This window comes from Hemicordylus capensis, chromosome 3 (genome assembly GCF_027244095.1).
Source record: "Hemicordylus capensis ecotype Gifberg chromosome 3, rHemCap1.1.pri, whole genome shotgun sequence".
In the NCBI taxonomy this organism is placed as follows: domain Eukaryota; kingdom Metazoa; phylum Chordata; class Lepidosauria; order Squamata; family Cordylidae; genus Hemicordylus; species Hemicordylus capensis.
Genome location: NC_069659.1, coordinates 28,841,659 through 28,867,837, shown reverse-complemented (window position 1 = coordinate 28,867,837; position 26,179 = coordinate 28,841,659). Strand labels below are relative to the sequence as shown.

At 43.3% G+C, this 26,179-nt stretch overlaps 1 protein-coding gene across 8 annotated transcripts in view; it reads right to left on the bottom strand.

The window, feature by feature from the left end:
• The window catches only part of GRIA4 (glutamate ionotropic receptor AMPA type subunit 4), a 366,881-nt gene that overhangs the window by 46,224 nt on the left and 294,478 nt on the right, over nt 1–26,179 (bottom strand). For all 8 annotated transcript variants that reach the window (XR_008320488.1, XR_008320486.1, XR_008320487.1 and 5 more), the window contains exons 10-13: nt 22,403–22,609; nt 17,771–18,141; nt 15,923–16,121; nt 12,152–12,399 (exon numbers count right to left, since the gene is read on the bottom strand). Coding sequence is in view for 5 of the 8 variants with exons in the window: in XM_053313247.1 (XP_053169222.1) it covers nt 12,152–12,399; nt 15,923–16,121; nt 17,771–18,141; nt 22,403–22,609 (1,025 nt within the window). In the remaining 3 variants the exon portion in view is untranslated. The remainder of the gene's footprint in view (nt 1–12,151; nt 12,400–15,922; nt 16,122–17,770; nt 18,142–22,402; nt 22,610–26,179) is intronic.

Below are 26,179 nucleotides of genomic sequence, written 5' to 3'. Positions count from 1 at the left end.
TAACCCTTTACCTCCACAACAGTTCTCTGACTTAAATCACCCCGTGTTGTACCCGTATCGCAGTAGCGGCTGGTGAGGCTGGGGTGGTGGATGGCGGTGGCAAGAGGCGCCTTTAGAGGTGCTGCCCTAACATTGGTAAGCACCTGTTAATTTATTTTCAAAGGCATCTCTCGCCTAGTGCTGCTGCCCTCACCAGCTGCTATTGCCTCTGAGGATAACAGAAGCTGCTTGTTTACAGGGGTGGGATTTAAATCAAGCCATTGGCCAAAGGGACATCAGGTTAATCCCCTCCACCCTCAATTTCAGCACTGGGAAATGGCTGCCATTACACTTATATGCCACTTTTCTTCCATGATGGAACTTGAAATATTTTTCAGGGGGTTGCCAAGTGTGCCAGGTCACCCTTCCAGGCACTGACAAGACCTAGATCTGTTTCATTTTGGCAAGATGGTAGTACCCCACATCATGTCCTGTGACCACCGGATTTAGGATATGACATATCTTATATGCATGCATATTGTACAGGCTGAAAGAATGCCAGGTTTAATTTGTATGATCCAGAGTGAAATACAAGTACTGGAACATTTGAGGTTCTTGTCTTGGTTGCATGCAACCAGTGTCAATTTGTTCCTTAACATGGTTCCCAATGCTGAAAATCTGGCTGGTAAAAGTTTAGCCTGGATTAAGTCTGCTTTGCTATTGACATAAACTGGCAGGAAGAAAAATGCTTTAACAATTAGCTCTCAAGCCTTTGCTCCAATCTCTAAGCCTTGCAGATGTTAAATGGGAAACAGTAGCAATTTGCAAATGCAGAATTATCAATGTCTGTAAAGAGTACCACATGGTAATATGAACATAACATCATAATTTAGCATCTTTAATAATCCAGCCACTGCCCTCTAGCTCCAATTCTTTCTCCCCCATAAGCCCCAGAAGCTGGTCTTGCTTCTCCAGTAAGGAAGAGGTGCTGGATATCTGTGTGAAGATATCTGGCTTACTCTGATTGCTCAAAAAGAGGGTGGATAACTATTCATTTAAAAATTTTGATTTCAAATTTTAAAAAAATTGGATTAAAAAATAGTTTCAGCTATAAGAAGTTACTTGCTATAATAAGTTACTTATAATATAATACTATCTATAATGTTACTTGCTACTTACTTCAAATAGCCCAAAGTCTGTGTACCTGTCAGATCTGTCAAATAGCCGTCTGTCATTAAGAGTTACAGATCTCTGAAGCAAGCAGAATAAACCAAGATTGGTGGGTTCAGATGATACAACCAATCTCGGCTTATTTTAACCTGGATAGGAATAAATGCTCGGGAAGTCCAACTCAACTGAGGTTTTGAGGTCATTCACACAATCAAAAACTGTGTTCTACCCAGGTTTGGGAGGAAAACCTGGGTAGAAGTGATTGTGTGGAAACAAGGTACAAATATAAAAATGACAAATATTTATATACAGCTTTCAACAAAAAGTTCCCAAAGAATCTATCTATCTGTCTATCTATCTATCTATCTATCTATCTATCTCCCTGTCCTCAAATGGCTCACAATCTAAAAAAAGAAACTTAAGATAGATACCAGCAACAGCCAGTAAAAAGGGATGCTGTGCTGGGGATGGATAGGACAATTGATTTGATTGATAGGACAATCAACCATTGAGAGCACACACAGCTCCGCAACATGGGTAGAACATAGTTTTTGATTGTGTGAAAGATCTTTCTGTGTGACCTCTGAACTGGCTCTAAGTGTTATTGCTGCTGTGTACATTTTGAAAGTAAACTCTTTTTTCATCACCAAACTAGGTGTAACTTTAAACACATCATTCAGCCTGAATATTTGCTTTCCCTCCTTTTGGTAAATGACAGACACAGATCCCATCTCCCTCCTGCATTAGGAACCCAGCGGGAGAGGGCTTTGAACCCTTGACTCCACTGTAATCCTGATCTAGACGGGGCTGCTCTGCAACTATTTGCCTCCATGGCTATTTGCATGAGCTAACGGCAGCTTCCATGCTGGGAAAAAGAACTGCTGCTGCCACTCAGCCTCCATCTTGGTGTGGTGGAGGCCAAAGGGCTAAAGCCTTTGTCCTTTGGTCTCAGTACAGATCAGGGTTCTTTGGGGCTCCTATCTCCAAAAACACAAATACACATGGCCAAATGAAGTATCTGAAGCAATTGCTAGATTTGTTCTAAGATTTATCATTCCGAACTGACAAATGAAATACTGAAAAAACAGGGATCTCATTATTTTCCTGTCTTATTTTGAATAGCTTTTAAGTAAGAAAGAAAGGGGACATTTTAAGAAAGAAAAGAAGATAGGCAGAGGGTTTGCTCCCAGCCATTTGAATGAAGAACAACATGGTGGCACATTCAAATCTGGACTTGGACATTCACTTGGTGCTTATGCACATGTGCATTATCGGGGGAGAGCTGGTCTTGTGGTAACAAGCATGAATTGTCCCCTTTGCTAAGCAGGGACCGTCCTTGATGGGAGACTACATGTGAACACTGTAAGATATTCTCCTTGAGGGATGGGACTGCTCAGGGAAGAGCACTTGCATGCTTGCATGCAGGAAGTTCCAAGTTCCCTCTCTAGCATCTCCAGATAGGGCTGGGAAAAACTCCTGCCTGTAACCTTGGAGAAGTTGCTGCCTAAGAATAGCACCATGAATGGAAGACTTTGCCGACACAACTTTACTGTACAAGGCATTCTGCAACTTTCAGCTGCTCCTTGAAGGAGGAGGTGCTGAGAGCAATTAGGAAGGATAAGGTTTTTTAAAAACCTGAAGCAGGGTAGACTCACCCCCAGCAGAGCAGAGTCAGGTGAATGGTGGTTGGCACCTTGGGAAACATAAAGGTTTCCTGTAGCAAGGTTGACTCAAGCTGCTGCTGCTGCTGCTGCTTCTTCTTCTTCTTCCCACATTTTGCACATTATGGTTTCAGAAGGACGTTGCAGTAGTGCAACATTCATGCACAAGTAAGTTCCACTATGCTGGGAGCTTGCATGGCTCATTAGTGTTTCTACAGGTATTTGCACAATAGCAATAGCACAAGAAATACAATCAGAGCCAACATAGTAGGCAAGTTTTGCACTAGTGCAAGAGTAGTCCTGAGTCCCATGTTTCACTATTCTTGGTAATAAGTTGCACATTTGCACTTCTTGTGAACTGGGCCAGCTATGGTAGCTTCTTGGGCCTGTGCAAATTCTTGGTTTCCATTGCTGGATATTTCATTGTGCAATTTCTGTTATTAGAAGCATATTGGCAATAGCTATTGATAAGGAGAGCTTTAACTTGACCAAATGTTGCATAGGCTTGATTAGAGATATATTTTTTAAAAGGTAAGTCTCTGGTTCTTAGTGTGATGTCACTGTGAGTTGCTGCTGTATGTGCTGGGAAATTTCATAAGTGAGGCAAACAGGCAGTGAAGTAAAATAGGCTAGTGCTAAATGTTAGAAGGATTTTAACATTGATACAGAAAGCAAAAACACCGCAGACATCCTGCAGGTTGATGAAGTGGAACATAACAAAATCTGGGAAATTCTTGTGGGTGCTGTTCACGTAAAAATGCTCATGATCAGGTGAGAGATCCAATGAGAAAAGAATAAATAACTATGACCATAATTATGTTAGATTGTAAGGGGGTCTTTCTTGACTACAGATCTTCACTGGAAGTCTGGTTGAATATCACTGCTTTACTACTTCCTATACTCAATTGTGGTGAGTTCTGAAATAAAGCTATTGCTAATCAAGTGAGATTCTCATCATTTTTGGGGACTATCACGAGACTTCCCTGACATGAATCGGATCTCTGATGTTGATGCTTCTCCCGAACTAAGGCCAAGCCCAGAATGAACCATCTAGACTGAAATAATTTAATCCATTTAAATTCTCCTTCACCGTGACTGCGGTGTTGTGCAACATGTGGACCTGGACCACCGCGGCTGCCACCACCACCACCACAACCACCACCAATATTGATATTCTTCTTTTCAGCAACAAAGTTCTCACAGTGGTTACATCCCTCTGGGGATCTTCTAATGATTTGTAGGGATGAGCCCGAATGGATTTGGACAGCAGCGGGTTGGGCGGGGAGCGGTTCCCTTAAAAAGCAGATCCTTACCTGCTCCTGCACCACCTCGCTGCTTTTCTTGGTCTACAAAAGGCTGCACGTGGCTACGGTGCTGCTTCCTGCAGCCTGTGTGGTGGCCATGTGCATGACGACGACGCTACAGGCAGTCTGCAGCACCGCAACTGCATGCAGCCTTTTGTAGAGCAAGTGCTGCATCGGTGCAGGAGCAGGTAAGGACCTGCTTACCTGATTTTTAAGGTAATTTCTCCCTCCCACACTGAACTGGTTCAGCTGTGGGTGCCCGAGAAAGTTTGGCACTTCCCTAAGGAGGCACTGAACTGGTCTGTGCACATCTCTAATGATTGGTGGGAAAGTTCAGTCCACCTGATAGTTTATTTTCTTTCCTCCCAGAGTATGCAAGCAAGGCCAGACACATGCAAAGCAAGGAGAGAAGACCTAGCAGAGCCCTTTGCCCTTTGCAATGATGAGGCAGAAATAGGAATGGGTAGAAACAGATAAAGAGGGCCAGTCTCCCTTAATCCCCCCTAGGCTGCATCAATGAAACAATTCTAATAACTTCCAAGTCAGTGCTATTTACTCAAAGAGGCTTTGTTGAATTATGGATTTCCCCTAAAGACTGGCAGTAAGAAACTAGGAATAACATTAAAACTTCCGCTTCATGGAGCAAAATATATGTCAGGTGCCATCCTTTGAAGTCACACTGAGCAATGCTACTGCATATTACCATAAGCGAGATGATTGCTCAGTGATATTTACTCCCTCAAACAAATAGCCAGACTCCTTTTAACAATACTCTTCATTGCACACTCATTAGTCAGAGTAGAAGCGTATGCAGCAGAACTGTCTATTGTCTTCTAGCTAGGTGTAAATGGGGCTCTCTGGACTGGCATTCTCAGTGTACATCTCCCCATACAGTCTGATGAAGCTGCTCTTTTCTCCCCCACACCTGCCCTTCTTCAGATTAGAGTACAATGAGAGGATAGAGGGAAATAATTATTTTGCAGCCATCCAGAAAAAGCAGTATTCACTTTTGGCTTGACCAGAAAATGGTTAGGGATGCAGCAAATATCTACCATTTTATCTCTACCATGCATCTCCCATGCAAAAGTCCCATTTTTGTGGTTGTGATGAAGTGTCCCAAGCAGGCAGCAGGTTTGAGCTTATTATTGTCAGGTCCATGGTAAAAAGAAGAGACTGGAGGAGCAAGCTTTTTTGTAACTATGCCAATTTTGAATCGTAATACTCATGTGATGTGCAACAATGATTCAGGGCTGTATTAGGAAACCCAATATCTCCTTTTGTGAAATGTTTTTCAAACATGTATTGCCTGTGTGAAGGAAAGCAGAAACATTTATGGAAATAAAAGGTTAGGCTCTTTACATTCTGAAAAGTGTTTGAAATGCTCATCTTGTAGTTGCTTGACAATCTCAAAGGAATTCTTCCCCTGCTCTTTCCCATTAATTGAAAAATGACCCACATATAAAATTATTGCAACTATTAAAACAGATGAGCATTGGCTAAAGAGAGACTAAACCCATTCCTACGAAACAAATTTCCTGAGTAGGAGAGAGTTAACCCAGGCAACTAACGTTGTCTGAGCCACTGGGAGTCATCCTGACCCAGTTGCTCCAGACCCGGGCAGCCCAGATCTGCTACCTGGGTAAAACGTGAGGTAGGAGGGGAAAGGAGCCTGTCCTACTGAACTTTTTGGTTGCCTGTAGCACTACACTGGCAAAAATGGCTGCTGGGAACAGCGGCCATTGAGTGCTGTTAAAAGTGTGGCCAGATAGAAGACCATTGCAGCACTGCCACAGGCTGCCTCTCTGCTGCTTGTGCAGTGCATTGTGGGATATGGGAGGACTTCCTCTTCCTGACCCCACTTTGGGAGACAGCCTTTGCACCAGTCATGTGGGAATGTGAGTGAAGGAACCCAGAAGAGGCTCTGATCATCTGGAAGAATGTAGGTAGGATCCTGCCTTCCACCCAGCCCACTCCACTTTGGTCATGAGAACCTTACTGGCTGACTTCCTGATCAAGATTTATTTTGCACAAGGCTATTGCACTAAGTCTGGAGCTTGAGTTCCAGACTAGTGTTGCACATGTGCAACAATGTGAGCAACCTGTGGTATGCCTTATATATTTGCAGGGAACTTCTGCACAATAGTACAAGTGTGCAATTCTGAAGATCCCTGTTATTTAGCTCAGCTACACAGTCTTCTTGCACTAGCACAACTTTGTACACTGTGCAAATGCAAAGTGAGTCAGGATGGCCACCAATATCATTCCAGCAAAAGATACAGCGACATCAAACCAGATACAGAAAGAAGCATGACCCAATGGGGCAGGGAGGCCATGAACCCTGGACATTTTATGCACCTTGTGTGTGCCCAGCATAGTTCCGGGTTTTTTTTTCATTTTACAAGCCAACTATTCTTAACAAAACAATCTGCAAGCATAATAGAGTTGTGCTTTAGCATTAACCACTCACTGTGATCTTCAAAGCACACATACATGCATGACACAGTTCTGATTCCTACCTGCTGAATATGTAGGGCAAAATGTGGGCAAAAGCCCGTATGAGTACTTAATAATAATAATAATAATAATAATAATAATAATAATAATAATTATTTTTACATTTATATCCCGCTCTTCCTCCAAGGATCCCAGAGTGGTGTACTACATACTTGAGTTTCTCTTTCACAACAAGCCTGTGAAGTAGGTTAGGTTGAAAAATTGTTTTCAGCTGCAAATACTTGTTTTCTGCAAATAATTGTTTTCAGCTGCAAATACTTCAATGGATGCACCATCTGCCCCAGTTCCATCACAGGGGCTTGATGTCATTTTATCAGATGTGTTGTTGATGATAATGATGCTCACAACTGTGGACTGAATCCATCCATGAAACCGAATGGGAAGGCCGGAGAGAAGTAGCAAAAATGATAGGTTGTGCCTTAGCGCAACAAAGAAACATGGTTTAATCCTGATCTAATGATGGTATTTCTTAATGCGCTGCAGCAAAATGTTTTGTATCACCTAAATACAACACATTTATTACTGGCTGTCAAGATTGTGTGGGCCCAACACTGAAAAAGACCTATTCTCTATTGGCTGAACTGATAACAATTCATGAACGATCTGGAGCTACACCATGAAGCAACTTGGTTGAAAACTGGACCCCATTTAACCTGGACTGGTATATGCAAAGTAATTAAAGTATAATTAATTAATTAATTAATTAATTAAAGTATAATTGTATAAAACTAGAAAGGAATCTTTTCCTGTAATCTCCATGCTGTTAAAAGAATTGGTAAAAAAGAAAAGAAAAGAAATATTGGAGGAGGGGGAATGGGACGGTTGAATCAGTTTTAAAATTATTGCACCCACAAAACTAGATTAGCATTCACTAAGTAAGGTGAACATCATTTCAGGAGTACACACCATAAATGCACAAATAGTAGCTAAAGGCCGACATTCTGACTAAGGCAGTCCATGTACAGCAAAGGAAGCATGTGTGGAACTGCTGCACTCCAGACAAATGGAGCAGGGTCTTGCGCGGGAGAGGTAATTTTTACCTATCTCCCCTTCCCTCTGAAGTACTCTGTCCCTAATGGAAATGCCCTTGAGAGGCAGATAGGGAAGGGGAGATTGGTGAAAGTTGCCTCCCTTGCCCAAGTGCCTTCACTGCTTTATCCCAGAATGCAACAGCTTCACATGTGCTTCCTTAGCTGCAAGCAGGCTGCCTTAGTCAGGATGTCGGCCACTGTCAATGCTGACATTCCAGAAGCAGAGATAATAATAGGAGCTACAAAGCTATTCAGGCTAGGGGTCTGCATGAACAGTTCAATGCTGAACTGATTTGTCTTGAAACAGGTCAGTTCGGCAGCTCAACTGCAAACGGAACCAGGAGCGTCAGTCCACGATTGAACCGAACCAAGCCCGGTTCAGATGGACTCGTTTGGCATCGAACAGGAGGGGGCAAGAGTGTTAGTTCTTACCCAGCCAGCGCATCTGCCAGCGCCACCACTCACCCCCTACCCCAGTGCAGCCCATAGCCCAAGTGTGTGCCACGACGCCTCCTGTAGCAAGCCACCCACATAGTGGTGCCACAGTTCCAGCCTCCATAGATGTGCGGAAGCTGGAATGAAGCTGCCGTGCGGGTGGCCTGCTAAAGGAGACATCGTGGCACATGCTTGGGCTGCACTGGAGTGTGTGTGTGAGAGAGGCAACACCAGCAAGTGGTGCTGTCCGAGTGAGACTTATTAAATCTCTCTCTCGCCACCCCCACCCGGCCACCGCGTAGAACTTCCCAGGACCCTGACCCTTTTATTGCAAAGGGGAATCCTCACTGGATTCCCCTTTACAAGTATAGCCACGCTTGATCTGCCAAACCAGTTCAGTCTAATGGACTAGACCAGCCAGCCAGTTTGATCGAACCAGTTTAGCAACAAGCAGTTTGGTTCGAATTTGATCAGAATTTGAACTGAACCAAAATTTTTGGTTTGTGCACATCCCTAATTCAGGCCACAGCTACTGTGAGTGGATTTGCAAAAAAAAAAAAAGGGGGGGGAGGGGAGGGGAATAGCTAATACTGCACCTCTAAGCTACTATACACAGCTTTGAGTTTTTTTCTTCCTTGTAGAGCCAATAACTTTAAGGGTGAGCAGTTTAGACTGGGAAATAGGCATGGGGGAAAGGGTAAATGCTCTTCTCCCAGCATCACCCTCCTGAAACGATTTGAGCCTCTCCTCACTTCATGGATACATTGTTGTTTTGTTTCAACACAAATGAAATAAAAACTCAGGAGATCTGATCATGAATCTCGCAGCATCTCCTCTAATTATGCCCTTCCACACTGCACTCTCCCCCACCCCAAAAACTGTGGGTGGGACATGGCATCAATTTGCTTGCAAACTGTCATTTTGCTGCAGCCTGTGACTTTCACAGTGAACCCATTGCCATAGGGTTTTTGGCTCATGCCACATTTTGGTTGAAGCCTCATATCAGCAAAGAAGGAAGGGTGAAGAAACCCATGATCTGCCATGTGGCCCACTAAGACCAGTCAAACCCCAAACACACATCAAGTGTTTCTTCTTCCCCTTCACCCTTTGCTGATATGTATGAACTACAACTGGGCTAGAGAGTCAGAAATACGTGCTGAAAAATCAATTGCTATGTACTGGTTGAACATCAGAAGTCTGAAAAGAAAAGGAAATAGGATGGGGTTCAAATGGAAATCCATGTGTAACAAAAAGAACCATGAGCAATAGTAGAAATAAGTGGTGACTCTCATCTCCTTGACCAAAGGATTTCATCATCATCAAGTGGTGAATAAGCAACTAGGCCTATGATGAATTATTGATTCCATCAATATGAGAGTGAAACCTGCAAATTTCTACCTTATTAATGTTAACTAGGTAATCATGGCGATTTTTTTCTGGTAGTGGTGTGCATGGAATTGCAGATCTGCGGTCCGACGGTGGTGGCTCTTTAAGGGTGGGGAAGGGTGCACTTACCCCTCCTGCTGCTTTCCCCTTGCTGGCGCTTCATTATTTTCCAAAATCCATGGGGCGGTAGCATACCTCCCTGCCGCCCCTTCCCCCGTTGTTGGCCGGAAAAGCAGAAGTATAGTCTGCGTGTGTGCCTGCTGTCGCAGGCGCACACCTGCTGCACACATTGCACGTGATGTGCGACATGTGTGGTGGGCACACGCGCAACAGCGGGAACATGTGCAGACTATACTTCCTCATTTCTGGCCAACAACGGGGGAAGGGGCAGCAAGGAGGTACATTATTTGGAAAATAATGGAGTTCCGGGGGAGGGGGAAGCGGTGGGAGGGGTAAGTGCACCCTCCCCCGCCCTTAAAGAGCCACCCCCTGGCATTGGACTGGCGGAACCACCGGTTCTTCGAACTGGTTTGGCGGCCCATAAAGGGCCTACGGACCAGTTCCGTGCACATCCCTATCTTCTGGCAGAAAACAAGGCCTCTTCCCCGCCCTAGTTCCTGCTATGGTTTTCTCTTTTGGATCCTGAGATACCTTAAATGTATCCCTTCTAACCACACTGTCAGTGGAATTACTCTAGCTTTCACCAGAATGTGAAAAGCAAGAAAGTCTAAGTAACATTATTAATAACACGATGCTTTGGACCTACTGACAGACTGATTGTCTCATTCATTCATCGGCATACTGAAATTGTTGGGGCACCTCTCTGATGAGCTAAGAGCCTAGGAATTTTGCATCACAGATTTCTAGAAAACCATGAAATCAAGGCATTTTTACTTCATGGGGGTTACTACCATTTTACTACATGTTACTTTAAAATGTGAGGCTGCTGCTGCTCTGCATCTCCTTCCTATGGCTCTGTGATTGCACTTGCACGTTCAGCCTTGTAAAGTAGCTCTGGCCGCCCAGAGCAGACTGCCTGCTTGTGTGCAGGGAGAGCAGGCCAAGCCCACTCTCCCTGCAAACCCCAACCAGGCTCTTCTCACCGATCATGAGAAGAGCCTTGTAGTCAATGAAATATGAAGTTGCGTAGGCTGGAGTGGACAAATTCAGAGTGGGATGGTGTCGTGTCACACATCTGCTCTAACTAAATGTTACTGGGATGTGCAGGGAGACACAAGTCAGTGACAGCAACACATTTAAGGCAACAAAAATTTTAGCTTTTAGGTGGCTAGGTAAGTTGTGGGCAGATCTGTCATTTTATATTATCCCTCTCACATTATAAAAAAGCAGACACTGGGATTTTTCAAACAGTATAATAGAAGCCTTTTTGTAACTTTGCATTGTCCAACAAGGCCACTATTTGCCTAGTTCAAATGAATATATAAGCTGACTTGGTCAGTTTTCAGTACAAATCTAATTCTTCCCCAGTGATGACCTGGGAAATAAATGGATTTTTATGCAACAATAAAGATGTGCATTGTAATCTCATGCATGTTTACTCAGAAATAGGACCCACTGTGCTCAGTGGGACTTATCCCCAGGTAAGTATGCAATAGATTACAGCTTAAGGCTGCAATATTAAAGATACTTAGTAGGGAGTAAGCCCCACTGAATTCAATAAGACTTACCTCCTGAAAAATATGCGTAAGTAAGTATACAACATAAGGCTATTCAAGTCATAAGGGCATAATTTTACCTCCTAGTTTTGAAATGGTTTACATGAAATTGGGTGACTTTCAAGTCAGTACTTCTATAATAATGCTGAAAATAAAAATGGTAAGTTTTAAAGTTATTTTCTAAATTAAAGGATGCTTTAATAATGGAGGAAATAGGGAGGTTGTCTCCATTAGGGATGTGCATGGACCTGTTCGGAGGCCCTTTTACGGGCCTCCGAACAGGTTCGAGCACCAGGTGGTTCGAAGGCAGAGTCTGTGTGTGTCACACTTTAAGGGTGGGGGAGGGTGCATTTACCCCTCCCTCCGCTTTCCCCCCGCCGGCGCCCGGTATTTCCCAATTCCTACGGGGTGGCAGCATACTTCACTGCTGCCCCGTTTGCTCTTCTGCCAGAAGTGGCCGGAAGTAGCTGTTGGGAAATACCGGGCATTGGCGGTGGGGGGGGGGAGCGGAGGGAGGGGTAAGTGCGACCCCCCTGCCATCGAGCTACCCGCACGTGGTCCTGTGCACATCCCTAGTCTCCATAATATTGCCTTTCTGAAATAAAGGTCAGAAAAGCAATATCTTATCTAGTATGTATCTGTCCAAGATAATAACTAAAAACATGATAGGGTAAGTTTCTGATATGAAATTTGGAGAAACAAAGGCTGATGAGCTTGAATATATGGCATTACACTTGTCTTAAGAAAAACTTAGAAGCAGTGTTCAACCAGTTTGGTTTTTATATGGCCTTGATAGATATAGGTTGATTATAACTATTCCATGGACTTGGTTATCAGCAACAGTTACCTCTTTGTCGATCGAAAACATGAAATGGAAAAAGGAAAAAAGAACATACCATGTCCACAGAACAACATAAAAAGAACTAGATTAGGGGCATCAGGGAAGGTGGAATACTATAACAACACATGTTATATTGTTATACTATTCCACCCACCTTAATGGAGAACCCTTTGGTGTGGCTACGCCATAGCCTTTCGAATCCAGATTTCCTCCCACTTTCATGGTGTCACATGGCTTTCGCTGCTCAATGTATTCATTCATGGTGGACTCCAGGAGGAAGGCAAACTTGCCCTTGGATTTGCGGACACGGGCAACTCCCTCAGCCGTAGTCCTAGCGAACACTGATGGCTCTGTTGTGCTCATGTATGCCCACATCTTTTCGTACACTGCTATTTTTGATCTCTGAAGGAAATTAAAAAGAGATTAGATACAGCAAAGGGAGGAGATCGCCACAAAAACTGAATAATATATTGGAGTCAAGTGAATTATTGATCATTCCACTGGGGAACAGATATCTTTTGATAGTTACTTTCATAGAAAGACGATCTTGGCATCTCTGGCCATCTCACACACTTGCTTACTTGACTCTAACAGGACTGCACACAAAACAGTTATTTCAGGACGGAATCCACAGCAAACAGAAGGAAGCAAAGATATGAGAACACGTTTCATTAGCTGCCAACGTTCATGGCATGAAGTAAAATGTTACCAGCTAAGTGTGGTTTTGGATATGACAGTCCAACACAGCCAGCAGAATGCTCTGTCGTTTCTGTGTTTGGCTGGCAATTCACAGCACTGTTGTGTCTAAAGGGGATCTTGTAAAGAGAAGTTGTAGCGACTGTAGCTGTTGTGCAGAACTTCCCCATGCAACTTCCCCCTTTGGACATGACAATCATGCAGCATCAGCTATGTGTGATGGTGGCCATTTGGCTGGCTATTTGGGATCATCAAGTCCAAAGCCACTCTTCGTCATGTCCTCTAAAAGCTGATCCCAGCCTTCATCAGCCCTGCTTATGGATTGAGACCAAGTGCAGAGTAAGCAGCTGAAGATCCATGTGTTTGAAATGGTCAGAAGGAAGTCTGAAATGGGAGCTTGATGGACCAGCTATGAAGAGATTTGCCAGAAGCTTGTCTATAACCATCCCCTTCTTAAAACGTATGTACCCCTGCCCTTTGGGGTACCATACATGGCAGGAATGGCAAAGTGAGGGCCTGAACAGAGATGAAAATAGTTACAGGTGCAACATAAGCAATTAGTGTATGCAGATTTATAGAATGGGATGTATGTGCATTGCTCAAGCACATGCACACCCACAAAAATCTGAAACAACTATTCTTTATTTAAATATACTTGACTACATTGAAGCTATTCTCACGATGGGGGAAAACCGGGCTAAAGGAGTTTTCCGCATCATGAGAACCACCGGGCTTGCGGGTGAGCCCGGTGGTTCTCTGGCATCTAGCCTGCCAAAGAAGCCCTCCCCTTAAACGGGGTTATCGGAGCAAGCACTCCGCTAACCTCCGTTTCCTGATTGTGAGTTGCCACGGTGTGGCTTTGTGGTGACTCCTGAGGAGACCCCCACTGGGAGGCTAAAATAAGCCTCCCAGGCTTGGGGGTCTCTCCAGGATGACCCACGCACTTGTAAGTGAACCCTGCAACCCCTACCGGCTCCGTGACAGAGTCGGTAGTCATGTGGGCGGCCAATCCGGCTGCCCAGCAATGAGCAACTGCTCCTGCTCTCCCCGCAGAGCCCGGTAAGTCTCTCCACACTGCTCGTGTGGAGAGCCTCATCACCTTTTTCATAAACATCTAATTCAAGTTCCAGTTACGAAGGTTCTACCTCTCTTTTACAAGAATGTCTGCAGTACAAATGTTTTACCATATTGATGACAGGCTTTGAAAAGTTCACCAAGCAGGCACTTATAACTCAGATCAAGTGTAAGAGGAGGGCACTTTGCTCAGACCATTGAACAAGCCTGTCTTGTAAGCTGTAAGGAGACAGGGGAGCACCACAAGACCTGCTCCAGCCTATTGCTGTTAAGAGAATTGACTTTCTGGTCTCATTGATTTCCCCACAGTTCCCTCCTTTAACTAGAACAGGGATTCCCATCCTTGGATCCCAGGATGTTGTTGGAGCATTGTGCCCAATGTGACTGGGGATTATGGGAACTGTAGTCCAACAACATCTGGGGACCCACATTTGAGGACCCCTGTGCTAGCATTAGGTGGTGGCACACTGGGTGAATTGCCACCTGTCATCCTTCAGGTCCTATCTTCAGGACCCACTGCGGGCTCAAGTCCTGACATTCATGGGTTGTACAGAAAAAAACCATCCTATGACCTGGTTCTATGACCTCTCTGCATTCCTCTTGAAGTGTAACAGGGCTCAGAGAGGATGTAAACATACATGTATGCCCTCGTACACACAGTTGCGCCAAGCAGTTGCAGCATATGTGGTCTAGTGCTTTTTATCTAGGGTCAGTAAACTATGCTCTGTTCATATTTGGGACTGAAGACCACATTGTAAGTAGAGGTGACAGTGGGCACAATCCAGCAAAAGCTAACCTTTTTGAAGTCTCATTGACTTCAGTGCAGGGGACGGAAGCATTTGCTTAACTCACCCACTTAACTGATAGTGTGCTTAACTGAATAAAATGAAAGCGCTTAATATTTGGCTCGATTATGTTCTTAAGCTCTCCATGTAATGGCAATGCACGCTATCTAGCCCAAGTTAAATATTTGCTTTTTCAAAACAACAACAACAACAACAACCCTGTATTAATTTAACATTAACCAAGTTGAGACAAACAGGCCACAATTCCATCCACTGAGGAACAAGACTACCTCCTCCAACCATTAAATGGTCAGGAATGACAACCTTAGCAGTTCGGCAAGGGCAGGCATTTTTGCTGCTAGCCTGTGGCATGAGCTACATTTTCTGGTCTTTCCCTCACTAAGTGCTTTCTCTCTCACTAAGTGCTTTCAAGACCCATTAATCTCAACAGAGAGAAGCACTAATATAAGTGGGACGTAAAAGTCCTTAGCTTTGGATCAAGGGCGCAGCAACCTGGGTGGCGGCCCAGGAACAGGCCATCACCAAGTTCCTCCTCCACGGCTGCTGCGCTGGCCACACTCACAAGGGAGAAAAAACAAGCAAAGCACTCAATTGGTGAATCAAGTGCTTTGCAGGCTGCTCTTTCCCAGAGCCAGCCACACCCCCTGCATCTTGGTGATGACACGGCGGGAGGAATGTGGTGGGAGATTTGCCCCCCCTCCTACTTCATGGTGGTGGTGGATTTCTCCTCCCCTCCCCCACTCCATTGTACCTATGTGGCTGCTTTGGATGTTTCTTGTCTGGTATTTTCTGCTTTGAAGCTATGAGAAGAAGAAGATTTTTGCTTCTTTGTAGCAGAGCAAACAAAATTAATGTGAGGATATAGCTTAACATCTTTTTGGTAGGAGGTTAAACCATGGGAATAATATCTCTCATAGTGGTATAAAGTACCCATTTTGTTTAATCCAATGCTTGGGTCATTATATCATCACACACCTTTTGACCAAAGAATGCTTGCTGCAGAATCCATAAGACCCCTTATAATCATCAAAGGTCTGTCAATGCTCCCCTTTGTCTCAGTGATGTGGCTTCCAATGAGCCAGTAAAGCAATGCTATTTTAATTACCTCTGCTTCCACAATCCCTCAGGGCAATTCCTAGCCTGCCACATCAAGATCAATATATTCGCCACAAATTAAAATGATTGCAAATGCCAACAAGTGATACTGGAGTTAAAAAACATAACATCAATATTGTCGTTGCTACAGACTGCAAATCTTATTATCCATAATGCAATATTATTCCAGCTGCATTCTGAACACTTTGCACATTGGTGAAGGAAACCAGGCCTCGGGAGGCATGCCAACTTACTCGGAAGAATTCTTTTGTTGACCCAGAGTCCAGTGTTCCATATGCAATCTCAGTTTGTTTGGCAAGATCTTCGGCACTTTCTATGGGTGAGACCATTCGCTCAACAGTCAAGAAAGCAGCAAGATTAGCAGTGTATGATGAAATAATTATGAGTGTGAAGAACCACCACACACCTCCAACTATGCGACCTGAGAGGGATCTAAACATGAATAAGATAAGACAAATCTTCCTGTCTCTTATGCCAAGGAGAGAAAGAGAAAGAGAGGCAGCGAGAGAAGAGAGGCAGTGAGAGAAGAGACACCATTAAGACAGGAAATATAGTAACTCAGCAGCAGGGACTGGGAGTAAAACACTAAGTACTCTACTTAGTAAAGTTCCCCCTAGTATTCAATGCTCAGTATAGGACAAAGTGTGGCACAAGGATAAAGGAGAAATATACACCAAGTAGTAGTGGTAGTGGTGTAGTAGTAGTAGTAGTTTTAGTTTTAACTATGTTTCCTAAAAGAGGACACAGTTGCTTCAATGAAAGGCACAATTAGAAAGAATCTAACAAAGATACCTAATCAACATGTGCTATACACACCTAATTTCCCTGCTAGAAGTGAAGATGTTATAAATATGACTGCTGAAATGGTCCTCTTATGACCTGTGTTCTTACTCAAGTTATCTTTGTGATGACACAAAATCAGCCTGTGTTAAGCCATGCTCCCTGTTTCCCCGCCACTAAACAAAGAACAGTTCTAGAACAATTCTGTGATATTGGAAAGCATATTGGCTTTTTGACAAACACAGACCAACTACTTGATTGGGCCTGTTTGGTCACCGTCCATCCATTTTTAAAAAAGAAGTGGGGGGAAATAATGACGACACTTTAAAAATAACAAGAATAACCAAGAAACTGAAATGTGTTGAAATTTTTTGTTTTTTTGTTTTTAAGTTCAACAAGCCTGTCTGAATGGAAAGGGAGATGTTGAAGTACAAGCCAGCACACCTTGGACAGAAACAGTGAGGTCATTCATACATTCAAAGGGGCTATTCCCAAGATCAGGTGAAATCGGGCTAGGGGAGCCTAGCCCGATTTCGCCTGATCGTGGGAGCCACCGGGCTTGCAGGTGAGCCTGGTGGCTTCCTGGTGGTTAATCAGTCAAATGACCCCTCCCCTTAAACCAGGTTTGTGGAGCAAGCACTCTGCAAACCCAGTTTTTCTAATCGTGAGTAGCCATAGTGTGGCTCCAGCTGGGAGGCTTAAAAGACCCCAGCAGCCTCCCAGCTCGGGCGTCACTCCAGTATGCCCCGCACGCTTGCGCAGGGCATACTGGAGCTACCGGGGGCCATGCAGCCCCCGAACGCCCCAGCCGGCTCCGTGATGGAGCTGGCAGTTGTGTGGGTGGCCACCACGGCCACCCAGGGAGGGCTCACGATCGTCTGCGGGTGCGGATCGCAAAACCTATCATGGCTCTTCTCCGTAATCGTGAGAAGAGCCTCAAAAACTGTGTTCTACCCAAGTCTGGGTGCTGTGTGTGCTCCCTATTTTCAATTGTGTGGAAGCAAGGTTTAGAGGAAAACCTGGGTAGAAGTGATTGTGTGGAAGCAAGGTAGGAGAAAACCCTGAGTAGCTTTCCTCCTACCTTGCTTCCACACAATCACTTCTATCCAGGTTTTCCTCCTACCTTGTTTACACACAACCGAAAATCGGGAGCACACATAGCTCCCAAACCCAGGTAGAGCATAGTTTTTGATTGTGTGAATGGTCTCAGTGGCTATCTTCTAGGTATTGTCTATATTATAACTGTTGATGATAAAACACACATTTAAAAAGCAAACAAGTAACCATGATTTGATACCAACCTGGGTGAGATATCACATCCTTGTTGCATAAAGGCACCCAGGGAAAACCACAGACTGTTGAAGATACCAAATTCATTAGGAGGCTGGTCACTGGGTCCTTCTTTGCCATCCTCCGGCTCTTCTGTGTGCCACTCATATGGGCTAAACCTGCTCACCAGGAACAGGACAACACTGACTCCAATGTAGGCAAAGACTATGCACATCCAGATCTCATAGGCCAAGGGATCCAGAAAGGAAAACACCCCGGGTTTAGATTTTTGGGGCTTTTTGATCATAATGGATATGCCAAGACTCATAAAAGGCTTAGAAAAGTCGATGACCTCTTCTCGTACCAAAGTGATGGTCAAAGGTGCAACAGCAATTTCTGCTTTCTGTAAAAGGAGGAAAATGAGATAATGAAGATGGAGTACAAACAAAAAATGCATGACTGAGGAAACAACAAAGCATCATTAGCTTTGTGATAAAGTGATGGAATGACATGTTGGACCAGTTAAAATGAATGACCAAGATCTTACGGATACCAGTGCAGCCAGGATTTGTTCCATGTATTTAAGACATAAGAATCAAATCAGAGGACAGAGGTTGGAGGAATGGGAAGGAAGGATGGTATTTCCATTGCTCAGGTACCAGTCTAATTTATGGACTCTGGAACAGGACCTTACTATTTAAAACAGGGGTTCCCAACTTGTGGTACTCCAGATGCTGCTGAACTAGCTACAATTTATAATTTCCCAGATTCAAGAGCCTGGTGTGAATGCAAGAGCTCCAATGCACATCTGGAGACCTATGCAAGCAGATCTTTTACATAAAGCGTTTTTATATTGGGTCAGACAACTGGGTCATGTAGCCCAGTACAGCTGAGATTCTTTTTAACAGGGAATGCCAGGGATTGAACAGGAGACCTTCTGCGAGTGGTGCTGCACCACTGCACTTGTCCCACCACCCAGCACATGGGGGAAGGTTCTGCTTGTACATTCCTGCTGTGTTTCTAGAGCCCATCCCAACCCTGGTGAGGACAATGTTCTTGCCTGCATGGATATCCTGTATAGACTTTAGGGGCATTGTGAACGGCAGCCAGGGCGATCAGCATTGAAGAGCTATTACAGGAACTGTACCAATATGTTAGCAGCTTTTATGAATAAATGCACCTATTAATAAAAGTTGTTATCAGTCTTTCCCACTTTGGCAGAGGAATAGAGAAACCTCTACAGTTTTATCTGCACATCCAAGAAAAGCATATGATGTAAAGCGAGTCTGTGTCGGTTGGATGACATTTCTATTTCATTCTATTTCTGTGACTTAACTGACATTCTCTTTTTGCCTGTGAAAAATACATTTTGAGAAAACCTAGCAAAATGTAGCAGAAATTATCTGAATTCCAGATCCCCATTCTTTCTTAGACTTTGATGCAAATAGGCAACGACCACCTTATTGGTCATGCAACGAATGGATAGCTTTCCATGGCAGAAGAATAAATATTCATCTGGGGTTGACTGCTGGAGCCTTTGGGAATACCCGCAGTAGGTAGTCAATGGCATTCATTGCCAGAAAGTGAACAAGCTCATCACCAAAGACTGCAGTCTTGTGCGTAGATAATCTTTCAGTCATCTAGATGCAGCAGGAAAACACCTAGGATTTCTTTGTCTGCAGGATAGTATTCTTCTATTCTGAGTAAAAATGATTAAAATGTTTTTCTGTTTTATTTGTTTATTTATTTAATTAAATGTTTTTTGTTTTGTTTTAATATGTTTTAATTGTATCTTTTATTCAATTGTTGTTTTATTTTTTCACTTTGTGAGCTGCCCAGAGAACAACTGTTATAGGACAGCCAATAAATAAAGTTGTTGTTAGTTAATGTTGTTGTTGAATTTGACCATCCTTTGCCAGCAGAATACCACCAGTAGAATTATTGGTATACAGGTGGACCTCGTCATCCATGGCCTCGGCACCCGTGGATTTGTGTATCCATGATTGGGTCATGTGCACCCAACCTCAGAATATGCGGTAAAAAAAAGGGTTAAGATCCATGCATCTGCATATCCTAGGTGGTCGAAAATGACCTCCAAGGTCATTTCTGGCCACCATATTGCTTAAAGGAGCCATTTTGTGACTCTTCTGTTAAAAAATCCCCCCATGGTTTTTTTTGTGGAAAATTGGCTGAATTCGCAGTTTTGGGGTTCATGGCTGGACAGCTGGAGAGCATGGTATGTTCCTTTTTTGCTCCTATTTCCTCTGGTTTTAGCCATTTTAGCAGTTCTTTATCCTCCAGGAACCTAACTCCCCAATCTCCATTCACTCAATGACTCATTATCCATGGTTTCACTATCCATGGCTTCAGCCGAGAATGAAACCCCCACAGATAACGAGGTCCACCTGTATTTGGGAGTACAGTGCGCAAGGATGTGGGAGACCTAGAAAGAAATGCAAACATCTGTACAATATTAATTTTCCTATGGCTACAATGTTGTTCAATCCGGACAGGATTATTTGCCAGATCAATAATTCAAAGGGGGGAAAGGTCATTAGAAGGCTGTAAGAACCCCAGCCCTCTGCAATTTTTTACTGTACACCAATAAATGGAAATATTTGCCAGATTTCTTCTTCCCTTCACATTTTCTAATTCCAGGGTTCTGTGTTGTGGTTTAGATTAAATGAATATAATCAATCATCATCATCATCATCATCAACACATATAATAAAATAATAAAAATAATAAATAAATAAATAAATTCAGCCAGCCATCCCAGGTCCTTGGGAAGGACTCGATGCCTGGATAAAACAAACCAGTCAATAACACCTGTCTGACTGTGTAAATAAATAATAAATCATTACATTTATAGCCTGCCTTTCTTCTATGTTGGAAGACAACATGTAAATCGCTCTGAGCCAGTTTTGGAAGGGCGGTGCATAGAAATAAAATTAAATAAATAAACAATAAATAAACACAAGGCAGCATACACAGAATTCCCATTAGATCTCCCATCCTGGCATTGACCATACCCAGACCTGTTTAACTTCAGTAGACCACACCCTAGGTAAATAAATAGAATTGCACTTGAATATGATACGCTGTAAGGAGGGATCCTTCAAACATACTGGCTGGTGCGGCACTTGCACAACCAACAGAGTTGTGCTAACAAAAGAACATCACAAAGCTGTACAAAGCCCCAGGGATTTTAGAAAGTGCTCTGTTGTGTAAAAGTTCCCAAAAAACATACAAGACATGTCACAGTTTGTACACCTGTTGTGTAAGCACAACGTTGTTGTTGGAGATGAACTTCCAGTGCATCGACCTTTTGCACCAACTGTCCTAATGACCACTAGGGGCATTGGGAGTAGAGACAGTGAGTCAGGGTCTCCCTATCTGTCCCTACTCTATGACCCCTGAACTGACTCTGCAGCACTTCCTGTGCTGAGTCACAATCCTTCCTTTCCTCCTAGAGAGCAGATGGAAACATCTCTCTCTCTCCTTACGTATCCACGATGTAGTCCTTTAGATTAGATAAAGGTCTTTCCTATCTAAGTGTATTTAACCAATAAATATTTAGTGTTTAGTCATACAAGGATCTCCATGTGTTTTCTCTAAACAGCTGCAATATCCAAACCATCCTCTGCTACCTACTCTGTAACTGGAGTGTGTACTCATTCCTTAGTGCTCTGCTGTTTTACCTATTGTGGGTAAAAATCAACAACCTCTAACAGTTGTTTCTTCTAGCACACCACTAGTCCGGAACACAAACTCCAGACTTAGTTGCACTAGTGCAGCAACCTTGTGCTAATGCAATATCCTTGTACAAAAGCAGCATTGGTCAGGATGTTGCCCAATGTTTTTCTTTCGGAAATATTGGGGAGGGGACTGTTCACTCATCAGCCAGTCAGCTTTTCAAATGCTAAAGGCTGATGGATGGGAGCACCCGCCTCATTGCCCTCCGAAGTCTCAAGCGGCAGAAGAGGATTTCCAGCCAAACAGTGAAGAAAATGTCTGAACCAACCTTTTGTGGTTGAAAGCTTGTCAGACGAAAGACATTGCTGTCAGTGCAATCTGCTGAAACCACAATGGGGCGGGGGGAGAAATGGCAGAGACTGCAAGTGCAACCGTATCCATCTGCTTTTCTAATATTAATAACCACCACGCTTTTTGGTGACCACTTTCATACCTCAGTAGGCTCACTTGTAGCGTCAAAATACATTTCAATCTTTCCCCAGCGATAATAAAGGAACTGTATGGGAACTTTTACATTCACAAGTTTAAATGTTCTGAGAAATGACCCATCAAAAGGGAAATTGTTTTAATGTTTCTTCCCATACAGAAATGCAATTTTCTTTCCAAGTCAAGCGTTTCTAGAACATACATGCATAGTTTACAAAAGAGGGTCTTCTGGGCAATATGCATTCCTTTCAGCTATTTATTGAAGCTTGAAGGCAATATTTATATTCCTCATCAGGGATTGTCAGCATTCACATGTGAATGTTGACATTTACTCAATACTGGATAACTCAGTGTTAATGTATCTATTTTTAATGTATGTATCTGAGTTACTGGATAACTCAGTGTTAATGAATCTATTTACATTATAACTCAATTTATGAGAGATTTAAGCTAAAGACAATGTCAAAAATGGATATGCTTACCCCATACACCAGCTCTCCCACCATCCCATTCCAGATTCTGGTATTTGGATCCCTTGCTCCATACTTTCCATCAGGGACAATGGCAATTTTGTACATGATGCCAATATGTTTTGCAATTTCTGATGCCAGGTCTACACAATATCCTTCATACTTGTCATTCCCTTCAAACTGATCTCTGTGTTTTTTCCACATAACATATGGGGCTTCCTATAATGAAAAAATGAGAACTGTAAAGGAGAAACATATCGCGTAGTCTGTCCATGAAATTTACTATTGGTTGAGTCGTACTGAATGGTCAGATCGACTATTATCAGAGTTATGACAAAATACAAAAAAGAGATCTACAAGAAAACAAGAGTATCATGTGTATGATTTCCACTATAAAACAAGCCCAGTTGCTGTAAAAAATTTCAGTCGCAATTAAATTCTACTGTTATAAATTAGATCCTGCGTATGTAATAAGATAACAAAATAAATGGACTATAACACATACAAGTGTGGCTGTCAACTGCTTAAATAAACTTTAGTTGTCTACCTTTTAACAAAAAAATAAATTAAATGAACTGATGCATCAATTTTATTTAAATAAATTGGTATATCACCAATGCTTCAACAGAGGTGCCATTTGGAGATACTGAAGGAAGTATTTTCCAATTTAATAAACAAATCTTAGCACTCACGGTTTGAAGGGAAAAGCCTTCTTTAATATTTTCTTTTTCATTCCCTCTTACAGTTACATATAAAAAGCAAAGTAAAACTAAGAGATTAAAGAAGGAAACCATTAGCTAATGGCCCTACCAATTAAACTTGGCCCATACTAATAGATTAACTACATACTAGTTGACTAATATATTGATTGAACCTTGCAGCCTTACCTATAAGCAAACTATAACAGAAAAGGTATCTAGAGATCAGAATTTAATATTTCTGGAGACTGAAGCTCTATTTCTTAGCTTCATCAATGTTGTCATAAAGTATATGAGTGACCATTTTTCACAGGAAACAAGATAAATGATCAGTGTATGTATTTTCCCCGAGAATTTCATGAAGACATTAATGTTCCCCCCCCCCTTGGCATAATTTAACTGAGATCTCAAATATGGTCATGATATAATATCTCCTTTGCTAAGTCCATGCAAGGACAGGTATATTTGAAACATACAATCTGGGAACGTAATGTGAACATATACAAAGTTGTTTTTCAATTGAGTCAGACCATTGGTCTATCTAGCTTGCATTGTCTATTCTTACTGTTAACGGCTCTCCAAGTTCTCAGGACTTGCTGTTGGGGATCCTTTTTAACGGGAGATGCTATGGACTGAATCTGGACCTCCTGCATGCAAAGCCTGTGCTGTTCCACTGAGCTATGGCATTTCCTCATGCTACAAGCAGACACTGAAGAATCACTATAAACATGAAATGCAAATGCAGAAATGTTTTGGGGAAACATTATCTTTCACTTAAATGTCCTTTGTCCTTCACTTAAATGCCCAGAGGAGAGCTGGTCTTGTGGTAGCAAGCACGATTTGTCCCCTTAGCTAAGCAGGGTCTGCCCTGGTTGAATTTGAATGGGAGACTAGAAATGTGAGCACTGTACGATATTCCCCTCAGGGGATGGAGCTGCTCTGGGAAGAGCAGAAGGTTCCAAGTTCCCTTCCTGGCTTCTCCAAGATAGGACTGAGAGAGATTCCTGCCTGCAACCTTGGAGAAGCCACTGCCAGTCTGTGAAGACAATACTGAGCTAGATAGACCAATGGTCTGACTCAGTATAGGGCAGCTTCCTATGATCCAGTTATGGCACCGTGGTCAGTGCTTTTTCCTCCATGATTTATCCAAACTCAGCATTCCCATATTACCTGTCATATTTACTAAGACCTTTGCTTGTTAGGATTTTATAAGAAGAATATTGGATAGCGGCACATCTGACCAAGTCAAGGCACAGATGGTGTTGTCATAAAAGTCACCATTTGCCAATAGTTACCTCATAGTGGTACCTCAGTTTCTCTCATCTACCCTCATTTGGCTTGAACTGTGGCAACAGTTGGCAAATGTTGCGTCTTCCAAGGATAACCACAGTAGACCTCTGCTCCAGTCACTTTACAGCTTTTGCGTCATGTCTAAATAGATTATGTCGTAATAATACACAGACAAAACGTCAATCAGGCAGATATTTACTGGAGCTGAGATGTAGGAACTACTTGGAAAGCAAGAGAAATTTGATTATGTCTGGTGAATAGCAATTGTAAAATGGACCCCAGGCACTTGGAATGTAAACCAGGTTAAATGTATTATTCGCAGTGCAACACCACCACTGACTGTGGTTTTGAAGTGTTTTGGGGAATTCCAGGGGTTCCATACCATAAATGATGGTTACTTTCATGTGTGTTTGTAAATCTGGGGTACGTTTGGAGGCCTACTAGGGATTCATCCTCTATTTAAAATAATAAATAGCTGACATGTTACGCTGAAGGGCTCTAAATCACCTGACAATGGTGCTGAACAAGTGCTGCTTACTCTTGCGTGATTGCACATTGCACACTACTTCCATTGGGAATAATGGAAGTGGTGCATGATGCGCAATTGCACAAGAGTCAGTAGTACTGATACTGCCAGCAGCATCATTGCCGGTTGATTTAGAGCCCTTCAGTGGCAAGGCGATTCTGAATTGCCCACATTACACTGTGGGACATGTCCATCCATAATAGCCAGAAGGTTTCCTTGAAAGGCAGCTTTCCTCCTCACTACTGATCTTCTTTGGCAACATGCTGATGCAAGAGAGTATTGGGTGTGTTCCTGGGAAGATTCTCACTTCACTCAGGACAATGGGTGAGGTCTCATGGGCCTGGTCATATGAACTGATTGTATACTATAGCATATGCTTCTGAATCTTCTGAAACATGCAGGGGTTCTGTGGCCGATACACAAGGGGTGTCTCTTGCCAGACAGTTCCCAGAATGCAGAAAGCTCCAAAACCACTGATTTGGAACACTCAAATATGGCCAGACGTTTGGCTAAATAGTGATACTGTTTGCACAGAGTCATGTTAATAGGGAACCATACAATGGACACACGGTACATGGAAATATTCGTATTTGGGGAACTGATGCTCACAGAAAATACGTTTGTTGTGCATGCTGCAATTTAAAACTTGCTTAAACATTGTTTAATTTGTTGAGCTTTTATCTTCTGAAGGGAAAGAAGAACCTGGTCAAGTGGCACATACAAAAGTGCCCCCCATTACCCATGCTCTGTGAAAAGCCCCAGTACCATTTCAGCAAATAGAAGATGTGATTCTTCCACTTACATAAGCAGTAGGACACAGGGAGGCTGCTCTCATGGGAAGACAAGAGTGAGCTAAGGCCGCCAAGCCTGCTCTTGTGCATGGGAACCGCTGGGAGCCACATGGCTTCCAGTGGTGGCATGGCGGCAAACCCGCTGAGGGAGCCCACCACTTAGCTAGGGTTAAGGGCAGAAGGGCGCCCTTAATTTGGGCTAAGTGCCCATGTGTCAGTGCCACGTGGTGCCAACACAGGAGCAGGCTCCCGGCCAGTGCTGGGGGGATTAGGGGGATCCCCACAATGCTCCATGTACTTGTGTGGTGCATTATGGGATTTCCATAATGACCCTGACGCTCCACACTGCCTTGGGCAGCAGAGGATCATCTGGGTGCGTGATCTGCGGTGGAGCAGTTGTCTGCAGGGTGGTAAGCTTCTCTAGTCTTCTTCCCCATGCAACAACCTGGCCCTTCTCACTTAAAGGGCCTAGGGAACAGTATCT